At 44.5% G+C, this 19962-nt stretch overlaps 1 protein-coding gene across 7 annotated transcripts in view; it reads right to left on the bottom strand.

Annotated features, from left to right (window-relative positions):
* The window catches only part of mid1 (midline 1), a 36641-nt gene that overhangs the window by 9165 nt on the left and 7514 nt on the right, over nt 1–19962 (bottom strand). For 4 of the 7 annotated variants that reach the window (XM_053876341.1, XM_053876340.1, XM_053876343.1 and 1 more), the window contains exons 2-4: nt 8953–9674; nt 6277–6333; nt 1046–1141 (exon numbers count right to left, since the gene is read on the bottom strand). In XM_053876341.1, the coding sequence (XP_053732316.1) occupies nt 1046–1141; nt 6277–6333; nt 8953–9618 (819 nt within the window). In that variant the 5' untranslated portion in view covers nt 9619–9674. Of the gene's footprint in view, nt 1–1045; nt 1142–6276; nt 6334–8952; nt 9675–11286; nt 11867–18730; nt 19546–19962 lie in introns of those variants that run through there. The other 3 variants (XM_053876338.1, XM_053876339.1, XM_053876342.1) reach the window with 3 other exon arrangements.

The raw sequence follows: 19962 nt of genomic DNA, 5'->3' as shown, positions 1-19962 counted from the left end.
ATCTTAACGGTCTGAGTCTGTTTTGCTCTCAAACACTTGGGTTCTGCTCCTCTCGTTCGTCACAAGTTGAAGCCAGTGAGAACATTTGGGCTGGTTTAAGACCAGTGGAGTTGGAGGGCCGTGGTGTCATCTCGATTACAAGCCACTTCCAGTTGTTCCTTTATTTTGGGAACAGCCAAAAGCTGCACTTCACCATTACGAAAGTTCCTACGAGAGTCCTTCGGTGCAGCACGGCTGAGACCAACCTGATCAGCAGCTTTCACCGATATTCACAATATAAATTCAAATAGCTACTCCATGGACTGGTGTCGCATATCTCTTGGCTGCACCGGACAAATGATTTTGGTCCGATCAGATTTCAGTCTCGGTCAATCTAATCTGCCCACGGCTTGCAGAATCTAGGCGGCCTGCAGCTATAACAGCTACAGGATTGTCGGGTCTCAAAGTCACCTGCCAGCACCAGCCAGGGTTCTTCCATCATCTGATCAGTCAGGGGAAAACTACCGCAGCAACAGTGATGCTACACACCAGCGGTTTGAATTTTTAATGTGCAGCTATAGACATGGTCTGAGACACAGGAGAAAAAAATCCATTCTCGAGGTGAACCTCCCAATTCTTCAAGCACAGACTGGAGGTTCGATTCCAGTCTGTGCTTGGGTCCGACCTAAGTTTGTGTGGGTTTCTCCGGGGGACCAAAAACCATGGAGAGTTTCACAGATGACTCCTGTGAGTGTGAGTGAGTGAATGGTTGTTGATGTATGTGGCCTCTCCTGCCTCTCGCTCCAAGTGGCAGGGGTCACTTGGAGCAGGAGAAAATGAAGGCATGATTCTGACTAGCGATAACAACTTGCAGTGCCGTGTCTTCAGTACTGCCAGGTTCAACGCCTGGCATGGTGGCACTTTTTGCATCCTGTATTTTTGCCATGTGACTGTTTGCAAATTACACACAGCAAAGATTCCGATGTTGTTGAGATGATGTAAAGTTCCCCTCACGCTGAGGAGTCCATCACAGAGTCAATAATACCTCCACCTCAGAGGGGCTCACCTCCACATGCTGGCAGGTCTGAATGAGTTTGCCCATCAGCGTTTCCAACTCACTGGTCCTCTTGATGAGACTGCTGAGGTTGGAGTCCAACGCTTGCTGGAAAATAGAAGAACAGCATTTCTACCACACATTGCCTTCAGATTTGACTCGCAGCTGCTACATGAACGTATTCAGAATGAGTGAGACTCATTTATTTTGTGGCTTCCTAATTGTGAGGCAATTCCCCGTCCTCCAAACGGTCTCACAGCTCAGCAGCGCATCTGGTCATCACTTGGACAAGTCAACTCTGAATGTGCCGTCTGTCCTCCAAACTTCTGCTGTCCAGTAAAGCTTCCCTCTCAGTCGTGCTGATGACAGCCCTCTTCTCCGTAACAGAAAAACCAGGCCACCACATTGGAGATTTGCTTTTTATTTCACTCATGAACAGTGGCTTCTGCAACTGCTCTCTGGTGGAGCGCTGAGCACCTGACTGGTTTCCCACCCTTCTATTCATACATGGACCCTGCGTTCATAACCCGCTGTAGTCTGGACCTCATGGCATCACAGACGTCCCCCGAGGGTGTGTGTCGTATATAGCAGGAGCGGGCAATTACATTTCCACAAGAGCCACTTCAGAAACTGGCTGCATCAGGACGGACAACACGTAATTATGAATGGATGTCTTTTCGCAGATAATAATTTGCTATTATGATAGGATAATAAAATTAAAATGGAATCACTACAGGGAAAATACAGCAGATGAAGAAAACAGCGTTTTGAATAATTTCTGTACAATTAAACAGCAGTCATTATAAATCAATAAATATGTGGGAAAGCAAATATAAGTAAAAATAATAAAATGTGAAGTCGAGTAAACATGAATAAATAATGATGGAGAATACACCAGGAAAGGTGAATATGCCATCAAACAAGATAATTAAGCAATAATAATAATCACATTCATCATAATCATAATAAGTACATCAGATGGTGGATTGTATTGCAAAATTTGTGTGAAACTGTACGAAAAATATGTGGCTCTTAGAGCCACACTGGTTTGTTTGTGGACACTGACTTTTTGTGACAAAAACAGTCATCTATTAGAATAAAATCAAACCAAAACGTGTGTATCAGTGGTATTCATCACAAAACACATCACATAAAATACAGCGCTGTATATTTTGCGTGGGCTTCATCTGGTCTCTCCAGTTTCCTCCCACAGACCATTACACTGCAGGTTAATAAGTGAGACTAAATGTGCGAGGGGTTGTCTGTCGTGACAAAGTCCAGACACGTGTGGCAGTGTAAATGGGAATAACAGGATGACAATGAATGTAGAAATGAATAAGCAGGAAAATGAGCGACCAAATTATTTTGTACAAAATGATGGAGTAACAGAACAGTGCTGAAAAATATTTTGTGTCCTGGGTTGCGGCGGTTTCATGTCAGGACAAAGTTGTTTTGTGGATGTCTTTAAAAGGAGTATATTTTGTTTTTTCTTACGAGCCGTTTCAGAGAATGCCTTCATTCTTCCTTCCCTTCTTTGAAAACAGGGTCAGAGAAAAGATCACAGTTAACAACTGCTGTTTGTCTGCAGCAGGATGTCGTCTTCAGAGACAACATCAGCAGCTCTTTGATACGCGCAGGGATTGAAGAAAAGCCGCCGCAGCAGCAGCAGCAGCAGCAGCTTTAATTTTAAAGGAAATACCAAGGCAACATTTGGAATGGCTGTCATGTCAGTTTAACAGAAGCTGCACCTTGTCCTAACAGAGGAAGTTCATTTCTGTGGAGGTTGATTTGCCGCTTTAATCAGAATTTGCCACAAAATGCTTGAGCGGAGGCTGCTGTGAAACCACTCGCTTTGAATTTCAAAATGCATTAATTTGATTCAAGGCGGCTTCTTTTTATGAGCGTTGAGATGAAACATGTTTTTGAAATGAAGGTGGTGCAGGGTCACTGTCCACATCATCCAACCCTTTACGGAGGACTTCACCAGACCAGATCACCTTCGCACCACACCTGAATATTTCTGATCATGATGCCACTTCCTTCCTCTGGTTTTCATCCACCAACATTGGGATTTTCCCTGAAAGGAAACTTGAGGTCTGCATGCTGTCAACACACTAGAGGTCTGCATGCTGTTAACACACTACTAGACTGGACTACTCCACCCTCAGACAAACAGTGACAGAAGACCAACAAAGTGTAGCCAGGATCTTGGAAGTGAAGGCCCAACAGAAGCAGAAGACTCTTCTGAGGGACCCAACAGTTGGTGAATGAATAGGAAGGGTCTGGGGTGGTAACAGAGGTGGTCCTTTCCTATTCCTATTCATTCACCAACTGTTGGGTCCCTCAGAAGAGTCAAGATCAGGGTTAGACAGCAGGTTGGGACCCATCCCCAGTGATCAATGAATGAAGGGTACACGTTTGTTGCAATGGCATTTCAAGCGGCAGAAGTACCATACTGCTCTTCCTGTGGGTTGCAGAAAACAAGAAGAAGCACAGTCCAAATCTGTCAAGGCCAGATGGCGTCAGAGAAGACTAGCATCCATGTGCCGCAACCAAACCTGTCACTGGACATCTGGTTCCATCACAAGGAAGATAGCGTCCAAGGGTTTGAGGAGAGCTCTTTTTGCTGGAAACCAGCGACCACCAGGAGTTGGGCAAGTTGGTTGTGAAAGCATACCAGGGTATGCAAGCAGGATGCTATGGCAAGTACGATGCTAAGTGCTTACTTCAGTTGCGTGATAGTGGCGATTTTTAGCCATCACTCCTGGGGCACATTTTACTTTTACAAGACTAGACTTGTTAGCTTAGAAGTGACACTGAAGTATAGATGTTGCATGATGGACAAATGGCTGTGAGAAGGGTTGGGGGTTGTATCCCGGATGAGTGGAGAAATGGGATGGAGCAACATCACAAAGAGCCTCCTCTTTAGCGCTGAGGCTCGTTCACAAGGAGGAGCAGGAGTTAGAGACCACCGAGTGCCCTCCACTCACAGGAAGGAAGTGAGGTACAAAGATGACAGAGGCCATGGAATGTGGATTTTGGGAAAAGTCTTAGATAAATAACCAGCTCGATCTTGACAAAAGTGACTGGCTTGCTCAAGGGCAGCCCAGCATGTTGACTCTCTTGAGCACTCTGGGATGAGTTTCACGGTTTAACAGCCTCTGTCTTTTCACTCCCCGTGGATTTTGGAGAATGGACAACAGGTCACCGGCTAAGTGTTTCTATTTCCAGTTTTCTTGCCACTCTAGCTAAAGAAGGAAATCGGATACTCGCACTCGCACACCAGGAGAAAAGAATGGCAATAACAAGCAGCAGCATCGCAAACAGCAACTAAAATCATCAGCATCTTTACTGTTCCAAGTCAATCTGTCGCTCTGACAGTGACCCACAAAGATCCCAATCTCACATTGTGATTTCAGAAGGCGTACTTGGGGTCTGTTCCCTAAATAGCAGAGCCTTTGTTTCATCCACTGCGATATATTTTATTTATATATTAGAGTGGGTGATAAAAGCCATTTGTGATGCGGCACTGCAGGCGAAGGTGAGCTGGGGCCGGAATGGATGCAGGGAAGATGATAAATTGATGAAGTTGTTGTTTTGTGCGGCTAATGTATCGGCTTTTTTGTTGTGTGCCAGAGAAAACACAAACCAGAGTGGCAGACAGCTAGGATATAGAATAAAGGCGAAAACAGTGGGTGTCCTTTCTTCTGCTTTGTTTGATTTCTCAATGTGCCTGAAATATTTCATCCCTCTGAAACTTTAATCCTCTTTCTGTGTTTAGACAGCCGCCTCTATCTGAGCGCTTTTCTTCCAAAAATCATTTAAACGCTGATGAGAGGAAAGAATTTTGGCTTCCTTTTGAGCGCAAAAGCTTCTGGTACCGCACCTTTTGGCTGCGGCCGGACTCTCTTCCTTCCTCTCAGAGCCAGTCAGGTCAGTGGCAGGACCTGGAATTTAATCCCGAGTCAACATGTGAAACTGCTTCCTTTGTCAAGTCTATCGCTTCACTGCAGCTCCTGTTACACAATCCAAATTTCCAATTCCTCCGGGGAACTTCAACATTGTAGTTAACACGCACAAAGATCCAGTGTAAATGAAGGATAACTGAAGTAGTGCAATGACTCATTGAATGAATACACACTTTAAATGACATTGTATTAATGATGTGTCCCTCAGAAAGGCTGCAAAAATGAATGCCTGTGTCTTTTCTAGACGAATGTCGTGGATCTCTGGAGCTTTATGCAACTAAACACAGGTTATGTAAGCCCTGGACAGAATGAATAAAACCTATTTTGAAAGTGTTGGTGGCACTAGTGGGATTACCACACACCTTGTTGAAGCAAATCTGAAACCGTTTTAGATTTAATCGTTTGTCTGAAGAAAGAACTGTGTTCCAAACGCAGCATGGATATGCTGTGAAAAACTGCATAAATAAACGCCCAACAGACTAAATCAAGTCGAGGACCAGCGGCATGCATGACACAAAATATAAATAAAGGTGTTTGGCATCGTAATACAGACACAGATTCGAGCATTACAGTGGTTCCAGTTTGGCACCGTGAGAATTGGGCTGCAGCAAAAAAATAGCTAACGTAGCTTTACGCTAATTTAGCACAAATGCTAGTGCAGAAAAAACTCAGATTCATCAACAAATTTAGAAACAATTGAACTATCTCTGGTTTAGAAAGTAAATACTCAGGACAAATCCATTATTATCAACAAGAAACCAAAAATATAAAAGTCATGATTTGTTTTACGACCTTATGGATCAGTTCACCCTCCAGTTCAGCAGGTGACACTGTGGTAGCATAGAGTGACTGGAATTTGAAAAAAAGCTTTGAATCTAAAAAACAATGAATTACTTTTTCAGATTCAGAACTTTTTTAGTGATTAAAACTTCAGTCAAATCTATTTATTTACCAGTGCCAAAAAAACTAAATCTCACCTGATTTACTTTCTTTAAACAAAAGATTAAAGTAAATAAAGAAAAAGTTTCAGGTTATGATTATTATTAGTAGTAGGATTTGCAGATTCATTTAAAATGAATTAATATTTGGTAATGTAACCATGTGACCCTGTGATTCAGCACCACAGTCGGCGTCACCTGCTGTCCTGGAGGACTAACTGTCCAGGAACTGCTCTCAGTTCGTCCCAGTGTGTGAAACCACAAGAATGCAGTCTGTCATTGAGGCGGCTTTGGTGACAAAGAGAAAGGCTGAAGGTGTAACTCAAGAGATGATCACCTGGTCTGCCTCCTGGAGCGAGCGATCTCGGCCCACACAGAGAGAGTGGCCTGAAGACTTCTCGACAGCATGACCACACAGAAACAGAGAGGGTTAGGATGGGGCCACTGGCCACTGCGCGAGACAACGACGGTCGCATTCGCTCACTCTCACTGCCACCCATCTTCAGAGGTTAGCGGGAAGATCTAGGAGGGAATCTCTCAGCGAATCCTTCCAGTCAATCAAGCGTGAAACATTCCTCCAGGTGAACAAAAGGGAGCATGATTTTTTCATTTCATGCGGGACACTCCACACAGCGGTCTGGATTATTCAAAGGAGTGTGATGTGCAGGGAGAGTGTTGATATGAAATACGAGGCTGCATTTGAACCATTTACAAGGTGGAGAGTTGAGAAAACACAAGGCCACATTTGTGCCACTGGGTCAGATAAATAAGCATAAGATGACAATTAACCCTTTGGTGACTTCATCAATACTCACCTACAGATTGACTTTAAGGTTGTTGAATAGTAAAAAAAAAAAGTGCCTCGTCCCATTTTCGAGGAGAAAAGATTCACACCTTTCATTCTTCAGCTCCTCTGCCAGTTGACCAGTTTGTTTTTAGCTGCTGTGGTAGGACTGAAACGCTGACGGACCTATCGTGAAGCAAATGCTGCCCGTTGGCAGTGAGTGACAGCTCGGCTGCTGACTGAAATACAGTTACTTCATGTCGCGCTTTTGATCCAAACTACTCTTCATACTGTTTAGCAGGCAAAACTCTGATTTCTTCACCAGTTTAACTCCATTTTGACCAGTAGAAAGCAACAACAGGACACGGTTTGTCATGAACACATAGACAGGTTAAAGCTGGAGCTGCAGCTACCATCAAGGTTTTATCGGTGTCAAGATGCTACACACGTCATGTATTTAGGGATTTATGTCAGCCATTTTGGGAAATCGCACTCATATCTCATGGAAAGGACGACTGGCTGTGGTTTGAAGCTTATCTGGAGTGAGTAGTTTTTAAAGCCGACAAGCAGAGGACAAAAAAAGCTTGCATTTTTAACATATTTTTCCTTCATCAGACAGACGACAGCAAACACATCTTCCTCCCTTTCAACTGAAAAACCTCAGATTGGGTTTCAAGTTTATAAAGATAAAAGTTTGCTCCAACCACAAGTTATATAAAAAAGGTTGCAGGGCTGATGCCTTATTTAAAATTGTTTGAAGAAAGATGAAACTTCCACTTTTGCCCTGCAGGAGCGGCCGCATTAAAATCTTACACCTCCAACAGAAGGTGAGCGTTAGAGAGAAGCATCTTCTCATTGCTAATTCATGTGAAACCATCTGCTGAGATGAAGTAGAAGTTACCTTGAAATCAGGTGGACTGGGTCTGCTGACAGAAGAATTACTGCGACGAATGAGTGCATGTGCTATGGTCGGACAGTTACGAGACACATTTGGACTTGGTCCAGACACATTCACAAAAGGAGCAACTTAGGTGGTGATAAGAAACTGTAAGTAATTATGTGTGGAAATCTAAAGTGGTCGATCTGGCAATACCACAGCTAGGAAAAGGAATAACAAATACATGAATTGAAGATTTTTTTTGTTGAAAATTCAGTTGTGTCCACATTACACTCATTTCAACTTTATAATTAATTTATTTATACATTTATACGAACTGTTTATTTGTTCACTGAACGTTTTAAAGCATTTAATGAGAGGGTCAAATCGATTTAAAAAATGAATCCAAGGGTTTTATCATTAATAAATTGTGAATAACCAGAAACTGATGTTGAATTTGTACACGTGAGCTGCAGTTATGATCAAACTCAGTAACGGCAGACATCACAATGCATTTATAAGACGTTACAAAACATGTTATGAATCATATATGGCGACTCATCACCAGGTTTATTAATGATAATAAGCTGTTTAACTTCATCTAGTTAACCATAGCCATAACTTCTAGCATAACCACACAGTATATTATTAGAAAACAGATAACGCTACTTCAAATTCTGCAGCGTCAATCAATAAACCTTATTAGAAGTTCCATGTTTATCGACATTCAAAGCATCTTTTTTCAAGCCTCGTGTGATGTCTAGTGAGTGCAGTAACAATGTAGAAATAACACATTCAATCTTTTGCCACAATACAGTACAAAGAACCACATTTCTCTGCTTCAGTTTTCATCTCATTTAGTGTCTCCTTCATGGTGAATGTTTTGGTGATGATTTACTTAACAGAGTGCAAGCAAATGAAAGGGCCTTTAGTTGAAATGAACTCTAATGAAGTGAGCTGATTAAACGTCAGGGTCGGCATGAAGTCAAAGCAGAGAGGCTGATTACAATTCACACCTGCAAAGAAAACTCAACTGTCCGAAAGTTAAATTCTGCAGAAGCAAAAACACATCCAGCTCGGGAACTCAATTTGTCTGAGTCAATCTTAGAATTAAGGGTTTAATTATACTTCTTCAATCATGGCAAAAGCTGTCATCTGCTCCTGCAACTTAACAAAGATGGCTGCGCCAAAAGAAAAATCATTTGAGGCTGCAGATTAAATGCCATCAGCGACATGGCGACTGTTTCAACTTGCATGACTCCTAAATTTAAGCAGCAGGTTGAAGTCCTGTCTTGGATCTCGAGCACACGGAAGACTGGTGACGTCTAAATCTGAAGCGAGCGCTTCCTTACCTTCAGCTTGTCGTAGCGGTCGCCGAGAGCAGCGACCTGGTGGTCCCGGTGCCGACCCACCAGCTTGCACAGAGAGCAGATCAACTGCTCATCCGTCACACAGTACATGTTGACCTTCTCCTCCTCGTGTTCCAGACACATGAGGCCGCGAAGATGAGAGTCCAGCAGCGGCTCGATCAGGCGGTGGCCCGTAAAAGGCTTCTTGTTGGGGTGAGTGGCTTTCAGACACTCGTCGCAGTACGACACCTCGCAGGTGACGCACGTCTTCACCGCCTCCTGCGGTGGGTCCTGCTCGCAGAACTGACACTGCACCCTGCCACTCGGCGACGACATGGCTCGGCTCTCGGGCACGGCTCGCTCCCGCCGAGTCTCGCTGGGAGAGTTGGGTCCACTTAAAGAAGCTTGCTGGTAGCGGTCGATGATGTTCTGAAGAGTCACGTTGCGTTTGAGTCCTTCCAGGCCCCGCTGGTTCAGAGTGATGACATAGCGGCACGTCGGGCACTGAAAGGCGTTTATGGACTGGATGGTCTCGCTGGGGGTGCAGTGTGAAACCAGGATGCGGTGGGCACAGTTGAAACAAAGGCTATGAGCACAAGGCAAGAGCAGCGGGTCCTCGAACAGCTCCAGACAAATAGGGCAAGTCAGCTCCGACTCCAGTGTTTCCATCTTCAGGCAAAACTAAATGAGCTTGTCAGCGAAATCCAGGGAAGCTGATCAGCTTTCTGTGAGGATGACACACACATCACAACAATTAGAGGTAAAATGAAAAAAAAAAAGTAAACGATACATCTGTCGACAAAAATTGAACACAATGAAATATAATTGCTGTCAGGACAGGCGGTTATTCATCCACAGGGAGAACTTAGCAACAGGCTTCTACTGTTGTAACAACTAATGCACCGACGTGGTGAGTTCATTAAAACAAAGAACAATTACGGTACACTTCCAAGGACAATTATCAGCCTCATCCGCACCACAGGGATCTTTAGATTTCACCAAATGTATTTGCAATGATTTCAACCAACTTCAAAATAACATGGTGAAATTGTTCCTAAATGAAATACAGAAAGTACTGGCTATACGGCAATTTCAAGCCTCGTATTTATCAGCCTTTTGAAACACACAAACATACTTTAAAAACAATTTGGATTATGATGCGAGCATGTTGCTAGCAAGCTAGGTCAGTAGCTCCTGCAAAAATCTCAACATTAATCATCTAAATGTTACGTTCAATTGTGAAAAATAAACATTAAAGCTGAAAACGCAACAGCCAGTTTTCCACTCAACAGGAGTCCTACTTTGATCTAAGATAACACAGAAGTGGACGCAAGAGAAGGTGCTCGGTCGAACTCAATACTGAAAGACCTTCTGTATAAAATCAATAAAAACTTATTTTTATTTACTTTTTTGTGGAATCATTTGGCTTTGCTAACAGCTGTTTATAATATCTTTGTATTGCTGTCAAGGTAGCAATGATGCAACAGTATGATCATAAAACTCACAATATCGATATAAATTCATTCATTCAATTCATGAGCAGCAATTATTTTTTGTGTCTAAAAACAGTGAATCATTTTATTCAAAAAGCAGATTCAGCAGGTTAAATTCAAGGAAGCACAGTGCGCGACGTGATGACGCCATGCTTCACATTCAGAGGAGCACAAACGGTAAAGTCCTGAACATAAACTTGAACTTTGGTGAACTCAGAAGTGACTCTTTTAACCTGCCAAACAAGAGAAGCCCGTCCCATTTCCAGTGGAGTTTTGGGTCGGCCAACGGCGGGACTGACAGCTCAGCCAAGCAGAAGTGCATTGGCCTGCTTGCTGAGGGCTTGGGCTCCACACTATCACACACACGAAGCCTTTGTTCCTCAGCAGACAGACACCCCAGCTGCGAGTGGACACACTGTGTTCACAGCGTCTTCCTATGTGAACTTTCTACCTCTACTCATTAGGCGTGAAGAAGCCAAGAGCTTGTTATGAGAACAGCCGGTCACCTTTTTGAAGCTGTGGGGATACAGCAATTACGCCTGAACCCAGAGACCTTCTGTGCTGCACTCGATTGTGTGCAGACATCCGAGCATCCTTCAGTATTGTGGCAGACAAGAGACAATTGTTGGCCAGTCTCTGGTGGCTGCGGTGCATCTGCACTTTGCTAGGCTGCTCGTTCAGGTTCACACAATCGGATGCGACGTGCAGTCACTTGGAGCAGGCTTCAAGTTGAATGAAAACGAAGCACACAACACATGATGTCAAGGCTCAAATCCCCACAACAAGCTTGTAAAAGAACACCGCCGCACAAACTTGCCCTCCAACCTGATGAGAGTTTACCCACCGATGGATTTCGCACCGCTTTGCACTGGCAACTCATCTCAGCCAGAAAAGTTTGGACTGGAGTCATGATGGAATATTCACTGTTGCAAATGCATCATCCTGAAAGCTGTGCCTTAAAAGATCCAGATGGAACGACTCTCCCCGCGGCAGCGGTCCTGCAGTCGAGCTGTCATCGAGCGAGAGCTGGAGTTTGAGAGCACAACAGGAAAAGTTGCCCGACAATTCCAGGAAAGCCAGCTCCACCTACAGTCGGAGCACCGGCCAGTGCTGGAGGAGCACTGGTGTGTGTGTGTGTGTGTGTGTGTGTGTGTGTGTGTCTGTGTGTCAGTAAGAGGGAGGGAGAGCGTGTGTGGGAAAGAGAGTGAGACGGACTGAAAGAAAGTAGTCCAATCCCCCGTCCGGTCCAGATCCTCTCAGCCCGGTCTGTTTAAATATTCAGAATCATTTTTGCAGCAGATTAGAACTGGTGGGATTTGCTGTCAAGGATTACCCGTGTGTGCAGGACTTCACAAACACTGACCGAACAATGACACACAACTCGGACTAGGATCAAGAGGGGTCATGTCCAACAACTGTAAGGTGACTCAGGAGTCAAAGGCCGACCCAGCTGGGAAGACCAGGGCTTGCTCAGTCCACGTGGGACGCCTGAGATTTCCACCAGAAGAGCTGGAGGAGGCATCCTCGGAGAGAGAAGTCTGGGCTTGTACGGCTGCCGCCACGACCCGACCTCGAGGAAAATGCACGGAGAAAAAGAATGCTGACGTCCTTCCTCCAAAGAGTCATCTCTCAGAAAAACATGAATCATGTTCACCTTTATGATTTCCAACCAAGTTCTGCCCACTCCGGTCAGCATTCGAACATACCAAGAGCAGGGGATTCCACACCTGCAATGACCTCAGACCTCAGATTCCACACCTGCAATGACCTTATGAAGGAATACACTTTGTTTCTGGGAGTTTAATGTCCTCGCTTGGGTTCACCTGCGTCACCCGAACGCATCACGGACAACCAGAACAGACAATCTCCAAATGTGCATCTCAAATGAACGAGAAACGGCCCACATGACCTCCCCCGTCCCACGCGGCTACTTTCCTAAAACCATTACCTTCACCAATTAAACAGCGTGTTTTAGGACCGAGGGGACACCCTGACAGAAAATAAAGGAAAATGCAAACCACCCAGATAAAGTTTCGAGGACTCTCTTGCCTGCAGGCGCCTGCTACTATTCTGCACAGAAATAATGACCAGGGTTCTTTTTTTAGCAGCTAGCTTCAGGTGTCCCCACAGAGGGGCATCTGTCCACACACACTCATCATGCCCACAGAAACGACCCGTTCTTCCCATATACATTATACTGCACTCCTCTTCCTTCATTATCTGTGAGATGCTGACACTACACAAGTCTAGTGACACAGGAGAAGAAGCCAGCTCCGACAGCTTCACAGTCACTTCACTGACCGACAAACCGGTCCGTTTCAAGGTCCAGACTTGTGACTGTATCACCTTCACACCTTTTCCACACAAAGGTGCGGCTCCACAGATACCAGCTCCATTCCTACCCCAGGACCCGGTCACAGTGGTGTTTCATTACAAGGCAGATCACACACATCCTGGGAATGAAGCTCTGTTTGTGACCCAACCGGTTCTCACACCAGATAATATCCACCACGAGATTCAAACCAGCCTGCATCTAACTCACTGCAGCAAGACAAGGTCATACTTATGACTGTGCTCTTCATCTACGCAGACATGACTAGTACCATCTTTCTTCTTTTCCCATCATGAGGCCACACTCCCTTGGACGCTGCGCATCCATAGAAGAGTGGACGCTTTTGAGCCTAAAGCACAAAGAATATTGATGGTACATTACAGTACAGATGTCGACTAAACAAAGTGAAGTAAGTTTTAACGATATTATGAGGAAATGTATTTATAAAAATTTTAAATCAAGCGTCTTGCAGCCTTTCAGTACTATCAGTTCTTTATGACTAACGCTTCTGTATTCTGGTCTCAGTCCCTAATCTTGGTCCCACCCTCCTCTTCTTCTTGGTCTTGGTCTTGGTCTTTGTTAGCTCTGGTCCTAGCATGGTCTTGACTCCACCCTTGACAACCACCCGACTCAGTTGTGGTGGTCATGTTGGTGTTGAGCATGCTCTTTTACAGACATGCACCGTTGCCTTCCTGAACGCCACCCACGGGCCGAGCTTGGGTACTGCATGGATTTCAGTGGCGTGGACGGCTAAAACGGCTCAGACTTTCACAAAGCACAGAAGGAAAACAGATGTGAAATGAAAACATTTGTTTCCTTGTGTTCAGGGCCGCAGAGCACTCAGTACTGTTCTCAGCATAAATCCAGGCTAGACATGTCAGGGTTTCCAGTCAAACTGAAATCCAGTGGAGTGAGATATTATCAGCTCCTGAAGGCAGTCGAACTACGCCTGCCTGAACAGGAGAAGGTGCAAGTCACCAGCTCATTTCACGACCACCATCCTCTTTAAAAACCTTCAGAGTCAGACAAGAGTGAGAATGAAGATAGTACCTTCACATGAAGTCCCAGTCGGCCCTCGTGTGGAAATCACCAAGGCACCATCTGCTTACCATGTGCCTCCACATCCCGACACCCCCCCACCAAGCTTCACTTGAATCCTCCTGTCATTCAGAGGCGTCCCCAGAGTGAGCGCTCTGTCTGAGGATCACATACACACAGCAATTAAAGTGGCGCTCCAGTTCAGACAAAACGGTGGGTGTGCGCTACATCGCTGGGAGACGCATGTGGGAATGCAGTTTTTTTTCTCCTCCGCTGACACTCAGAGGAGATGCAGCAGCAACTTCTCAACATGGAGAGGTTGGGACATGAAGATGTTTGAAAGTGGTGAACATCCCAGCGTTCCTCTGATCATTTCACAGTGGGTCCAAAACAAAGTTTGAAGCTGTGTACATGTATGACTTGTGAACGCATGACTTTGTTCTATTTAAATCTCGACAGGAGCAGTTTTGTTTGTGTGTTTATCTGGAGGAACCACGCACAATCTGTCAGCTTCCAGCTCGTAAATTGAAGCTCCCCAGCTCAGGCTGCTGAGAGCATGTGTCAATCGGGGAGAAAAATGACTCCAATTTTTCTGAAGTTCCCCTCTTCATTTAAACAACCTCTGCCCACTGCCTCAAAGCATCAACCCCACAGGCAGAAATCTTCTTCCAGCCTTGACTTATAATTAAATCCTGTTTTCTTCCCAGCAAAGCAAACAGGTTCCTGCCTGGACCAGCCCGCCCTCCCACACTTCCCCACTCACAAGCTTTTACCTGGTTTAACATTCGACACCGCAGCACTCACTTCCAGCTTCACCCTGTTGGATTCATGTCAATCTCACAATGAGAGAAGTCATTACTTTGGCTGCCCACCATGGACTCAGATCTTTGTGGTGCTTACAATTGATTGACCCTTATTTATAAAGCGCTTTTCATACACGGTCAGACGATGCTCACATTGCTGCATACAACCGAAATGAGAAAGAAGAGTACCACTGGGCGGCAACCAGGGTTAGGGTCACCACAAATCGGTCACCTCTCCACCAGTCACACCTTCATCATCCTCATCGATTCCTCCTCTTCTCCATTTCCAACCACCTTGGTCTCTTCTCCCCAACATCTTCAAACCATCCGTCCTTCATAACTGTGTCTCCAAACCTCTCCACATGTCCCTCTGGTGGACTCTTCTCTGATCTCGCCTAGTCACTTCTCAGTATTTACATCTGTTCTCAAGACGAGGCAAACAAACTGTGACAAAGCAGAGTCAGAATAATACAAACAAAGTTTACCCGTTCCAAAGTCAAATCAAAGGTTCAGCCTTCACTCTTGAGGAGATAAGGGTGTTGGAAGAAGCACCTTCTTTCGAAAGCACGTCACCCTTTTTTAGATTTCTATTCATACAACCATTGCCAAACCTCCAAGACTGTTTGTTTGTCAACCTCCATCTTAGGAGCATTCAGCGGAAACAGCAGGATCATGATGTTTTCAGAGACTGACGGAGAGTAAACACAATTATTAACTGAGTTAAAAGCTCCCAAATGAGGCTCATTTTAGGGGCGTTTTAATTGATATCAGATCACAGTGGAGCACTGAAGCAAGAAATCTTTAAGAGGCTGTATTGTGTTGTAAGAGACCTTATTGTACAAACCCCTCCAAACATAAAAACAGTCCTTGTAACACAAAAAGGGTTTTCAAGGTGGCCACTTTGTAAACTTCAGCTTAATAGGACTTGATAAATACAAACATTTAACACTTTATTTTGATGCGAAGCTACTCCACAAACATGACATTCGATTCCTAGGTGGTTACTCACTGCCGCTCAGTTCATGCTGGCGCAGCGAGAAACAACAACCACGCCCCTTCGATGGGTTGGTCACAGGTGGGACGATGTTCATGGGAGCACAGAGACACATCACCAGGCTAGAACCAATTGGAAGCTCATGTCGCTCGATGGCGTAAGAAACGAGAACAAATCTGAAGTAAGAAATAAACCCCAAAATTCATGGACAGTTCCAAAACCCCGAAATAACAAGGCAAACACCAGAATGTTGGCCCATTAACAGTCTTAATTATGCATCACAACTTCAGTCAAGTGTTTATGTCACTGGACAGTAAATCAGTGCTGTTGTGTAGAACTTTATTTGCAACACTAATCGACACTAAAACCAACACTGACTCAGGCAATTCTCTCTTTCATTACCGTCGCCTGAGAAATAAAACGTCATTTGGTCCCAAACTCCTCCGCAGTAATGCAATGTAGCGCAATGGCGCGTGTGAAATGTTCAAACACACATCAAAGTCGCCAGATCAAGGGAAGTCTTGTCCTTCTGTGGGTATTAACAAGCTGCTAACTATTCGCGGTGAGACGTCGTGCTGCTCCGGAATCTGACTGAAATAAATATCTGGACTTTAAACTCATCTGTCTACATGGGTCGCACCAGGGGCGCTGAAGTGTTAGCAGAGGTTTGGCAAGGTGGAAACACTCGGAGACCCATGGACTTCATTCACGCCACAGAAACAAACTACTTTCAAATACACGTGAAAGTGATCATTGTAATTAGATGTCTTTCGAGCATGTTCCGACAAACTCAACAGGTGGCAGTAGCGCTCTGAAATTCACTGGCACAACACACACAGTAGGCCAGGAAGAAAAGCTCCAGCTTTTTTTGACACCTTCAAAGCATACATGGACCCGAACGGTGATCCAGGACACTGTGAAAATAACACTTCCTGTAAGCTCAGTACAAACGCTAACTTTAAACATCACACACACCGCAGTTTTGCCAGAGTGAATTAATTCTTAAAGAGAAAATCACTTTTTATTGAGACTGGTAGAAAAAGTTGTATAAAATAAATTAAACTTAATAGTTTGAGAATAAAATTTAATCACTTAAAGACTAGATAGTTAAAACAAGCTGCTTAAAATTTAAAAAAATTTAAAATCTAATAAATAAAAAGATATTTTACCATCACTGCTGTTTATCAAGTTTACAGTTTTTCAAACTATATTTTTAATTGTTAATATAATTTCAATATATTTCTTTCTAAACATTTACACAAACACTATTTTAGTAATTTCTTGAATTAAATGCACTGTATTATAGTAATTTTTTTTTTTTTAGATATACATTTGGGTTACAATTTTTCATTTCTTTGTCCCTCATGTTTCTTGATTGATATTGAAGACATAAATATTAATCATATTCTTATCTACTATTTTATTTTATTACTTGTTTCTATTCAAACGCATAAACACATACTTTCATATTAATTCACGTTGTGTCACTTTTCTCTTTATTTTGTCTTTCGACAATCCAAAATTAGAATCAGATGATTGGATTTAGTTCTAGAAGACAGAAGGGCATTTATTTCATATATATACACACACACACAATATATGACGCAGCTCTCAGTAACGTTCCCATCAATCGGGAACTTGAACAACCTCCAGTAGATAAGTCAGCACGACAACACAACAGCCAATGAGACGACAGCTGAACAGGCTGCTGAAATAGACAGTGGATATCAATTTGTTTTGTTAAAATTCAGGGCTGTGACCAGAGTGTCAGGAGCCCAAACTGAATGTGGATGTGAAAGTCATTTGCAGTTGAGAAGATGGCGAGGTGATAATCCCCAACAGTGACGGCAGGCAGATACGACAGGTGTGAGACTCGTCCAAATGACGCCTCTGATGGAAGCCAAAGCGCGCGCACGAGCGCCGTCTGATCACGGTCACTCAGAGGAGAAACAATTAGAAAGGGTTTCTGGTTCAAGCTCTTCCTCATCTCTTGGGTCGGGCTGTGAACCGTGCACTCCGTGGCCCAGACAGTGTGATTGCTGTGTGTCATCCTTCCTGGAGAAGACACCTCACGTAATGATCTGTAATCCTGTCTTCGCTGCAGATCTGTGACCGAGGCGCCCTGGAGCAGTGATGCTGAGCGCCATCCCACTCAGGACTAATGTGATTTAGCAGAAGACAGCTGATTAGACTCCACCTCATCTGCTGCCGCACGCCTTGCTGCACCCTCCTCCCCCATCCATTTATTATTACACTCACATTATCATCCAGGCAAGTTCATTACGGATTCAAATATTGAGGCAAATGCAGCTAATACGATTATTTATTCAATTACTTCATACACCCTACTCCTCCCAGAGAGGAGAGATAAATCATGTCTTCTTCTATTTACTCATCATGTTCTGGGGGCAGCAGCTAAAATAAAGAGGACTTCCCACAAACCTCCTCCAAGTCTTCTGGAGCAATCATCACCATCTCTCCAGTGTGTCCTGGCTCGGCCCCGGGGCCTCCTCCTAGTGGATGAGAAACATTCGACTGGCCTCCGTCCATGTGGAGGAGCAGCAGCGTCACTGAGACACTCTTCTGGACGGTCACGGCTCACCTGTAAGGGAGAGTCCAGGTGGCACGCCCAGAAGATCATGACCAGGGTGAGAGTACAAGTCTGCTCTGTCTTAACCCAACAGTCCACCTCACACTCATGAACACCCGGCGACATGGCCACCACCTCCAACCTGAACAGGACTCTCTACAGACTGAGAATGGTCTTCAACATGGAGGAGCAGACTCTCACTTTAGAATGCTTCCAGGAAGCATCGATGGACCTGGATGCATTAGGAGACCCGACCAGACCTACTAAGGTCAAGTCTAGGGCCACGAGGGTGAGAAGGTGAGTCACAGAAAGGCAGATTTGACTCTCCCAAGTGGCAGCATAACGCTGAATCACTCCTTGAGGAGCAGAGACTGAGCAAAACACACACCATAACCTGTTGAGTTCCAATAGCTTGGTTGTAAAAGCAACTTGATGAAGGAGTTCTCTGAGACAGAGCTCTGGACTCATCACTCTTAACTGTAAATATCGACTTCTCTGTTGTGACCGAGAGGCTTTGAACAGTGATCTTACTGTGTGTATCGCTCCGCGGCTCATTTTCCGTCTGCGTGGCTCGGGAGGTGCACACGGAGCTCTTTCCTCGGCCACAGGAACTCTACTGACTTCCCACTCCACCATCCCGCCTGCAGACTTGGACCCGGACAAGTCCCTCGGCGAGTGTCGGCGTCTCTAAACAATGTACAGTTCCTGACGTCACACGCCAACAAGCCCGCCTCACTGGAAAACAATCGACGGCCGCCATCTTGTGGCTCGCTTTCTAACTGCAGTAAGAGTTGTTTTTCATACTTGCACGTCTTGAATTGAGCAGTTTATACGTGTTGGCTGATGTCCCGGTAAGTACAGATAATTTGTTTCTCTCATGTTCGGTGTACATGTTGAAAAGTCTGTTATCATAACCTTTTAGCATGAAACACTCGGTCGTAGCAACATTTTCACCGTTTAACCACTGAACCATCAACTACCTGACGGACATTTTTCAATGTATGCATCATATTTTATTCATATACTCACAATGACAATTCCCCAGGACAAGTATATTTCCATTTTTGCTCATACAACCAAGCAAGGCTCAAACTTTCATCATGTAATATACGTTCAGCATCGAAGTGATTCATTAAATGAAGCACCAAATTAGTTTTAAAATCGACAGGGTCCTCAGTTAGATCCAGAGTTAAGTGCACTGTCTTCACGACTTGCTTGTCCAGTTGATTCCTCTCAGTGTGGAACAATGAAAGGAAGGAAGGCGGTGAGCAAAATTCAAAATCAGACAGATTTGATCGTATCAAGAGGCTGTAAATGTAATGACAAGACAAACCAGATGGGAAGGTACAAAGGCATCACAAGCTTCAGGGATAAGTGAGTGGTGGAGACAAGATTCCCTCCCTGCATCCATCTATCCAGCAGAAGTTCTGCTTTGAGTCTCTGTGGGATGACTGAGCCAAACCAAGTCACCTCTAAGAGAAGATTTGTTTGGCTGCCTGTATCCACTCGAAACCATAGGCTGGAGGAGAAATCCACCTGTCAATGGAGAGCTTTGTCTTTTACCTTAGCTCTGTCTTCATCGCCACAGACCAATGCAGAGCTCTCATGGCTGAAGGGCTTCATGATCCATCTTACCCTCACTCCTGAACAAGATCCCAGGCTACTTGACCTCCGGCACCTGGACATAACACTCCACCATATTAGATGCACAGAAGGTTTCAAGTAAAATCTATGGAAAAGGTGAAAAAGCCAAATTTGTTTGT

This window comes from Synchiropus splendidus, chromosome 10 (genome assembly GCF_027744825.2).
Source record: "Synchiropus splendidus isolate RoL2022-P1 chromosome 10, RoL_Sspl_1.0, whole genome shotgun sequence".
Taxonomy (NCBI): domain Eukaryota; kingdom Metazoa; phylum Chordata; class Actinopteri; order Syngnathiformes; family Callionymidae; genus Synchiropus; species Synchiropus splendidus.
Note: the sequence above shows the minus strand (reverse complement) of the source record. Positions and strands in the feature narration are given on the sequence as shown.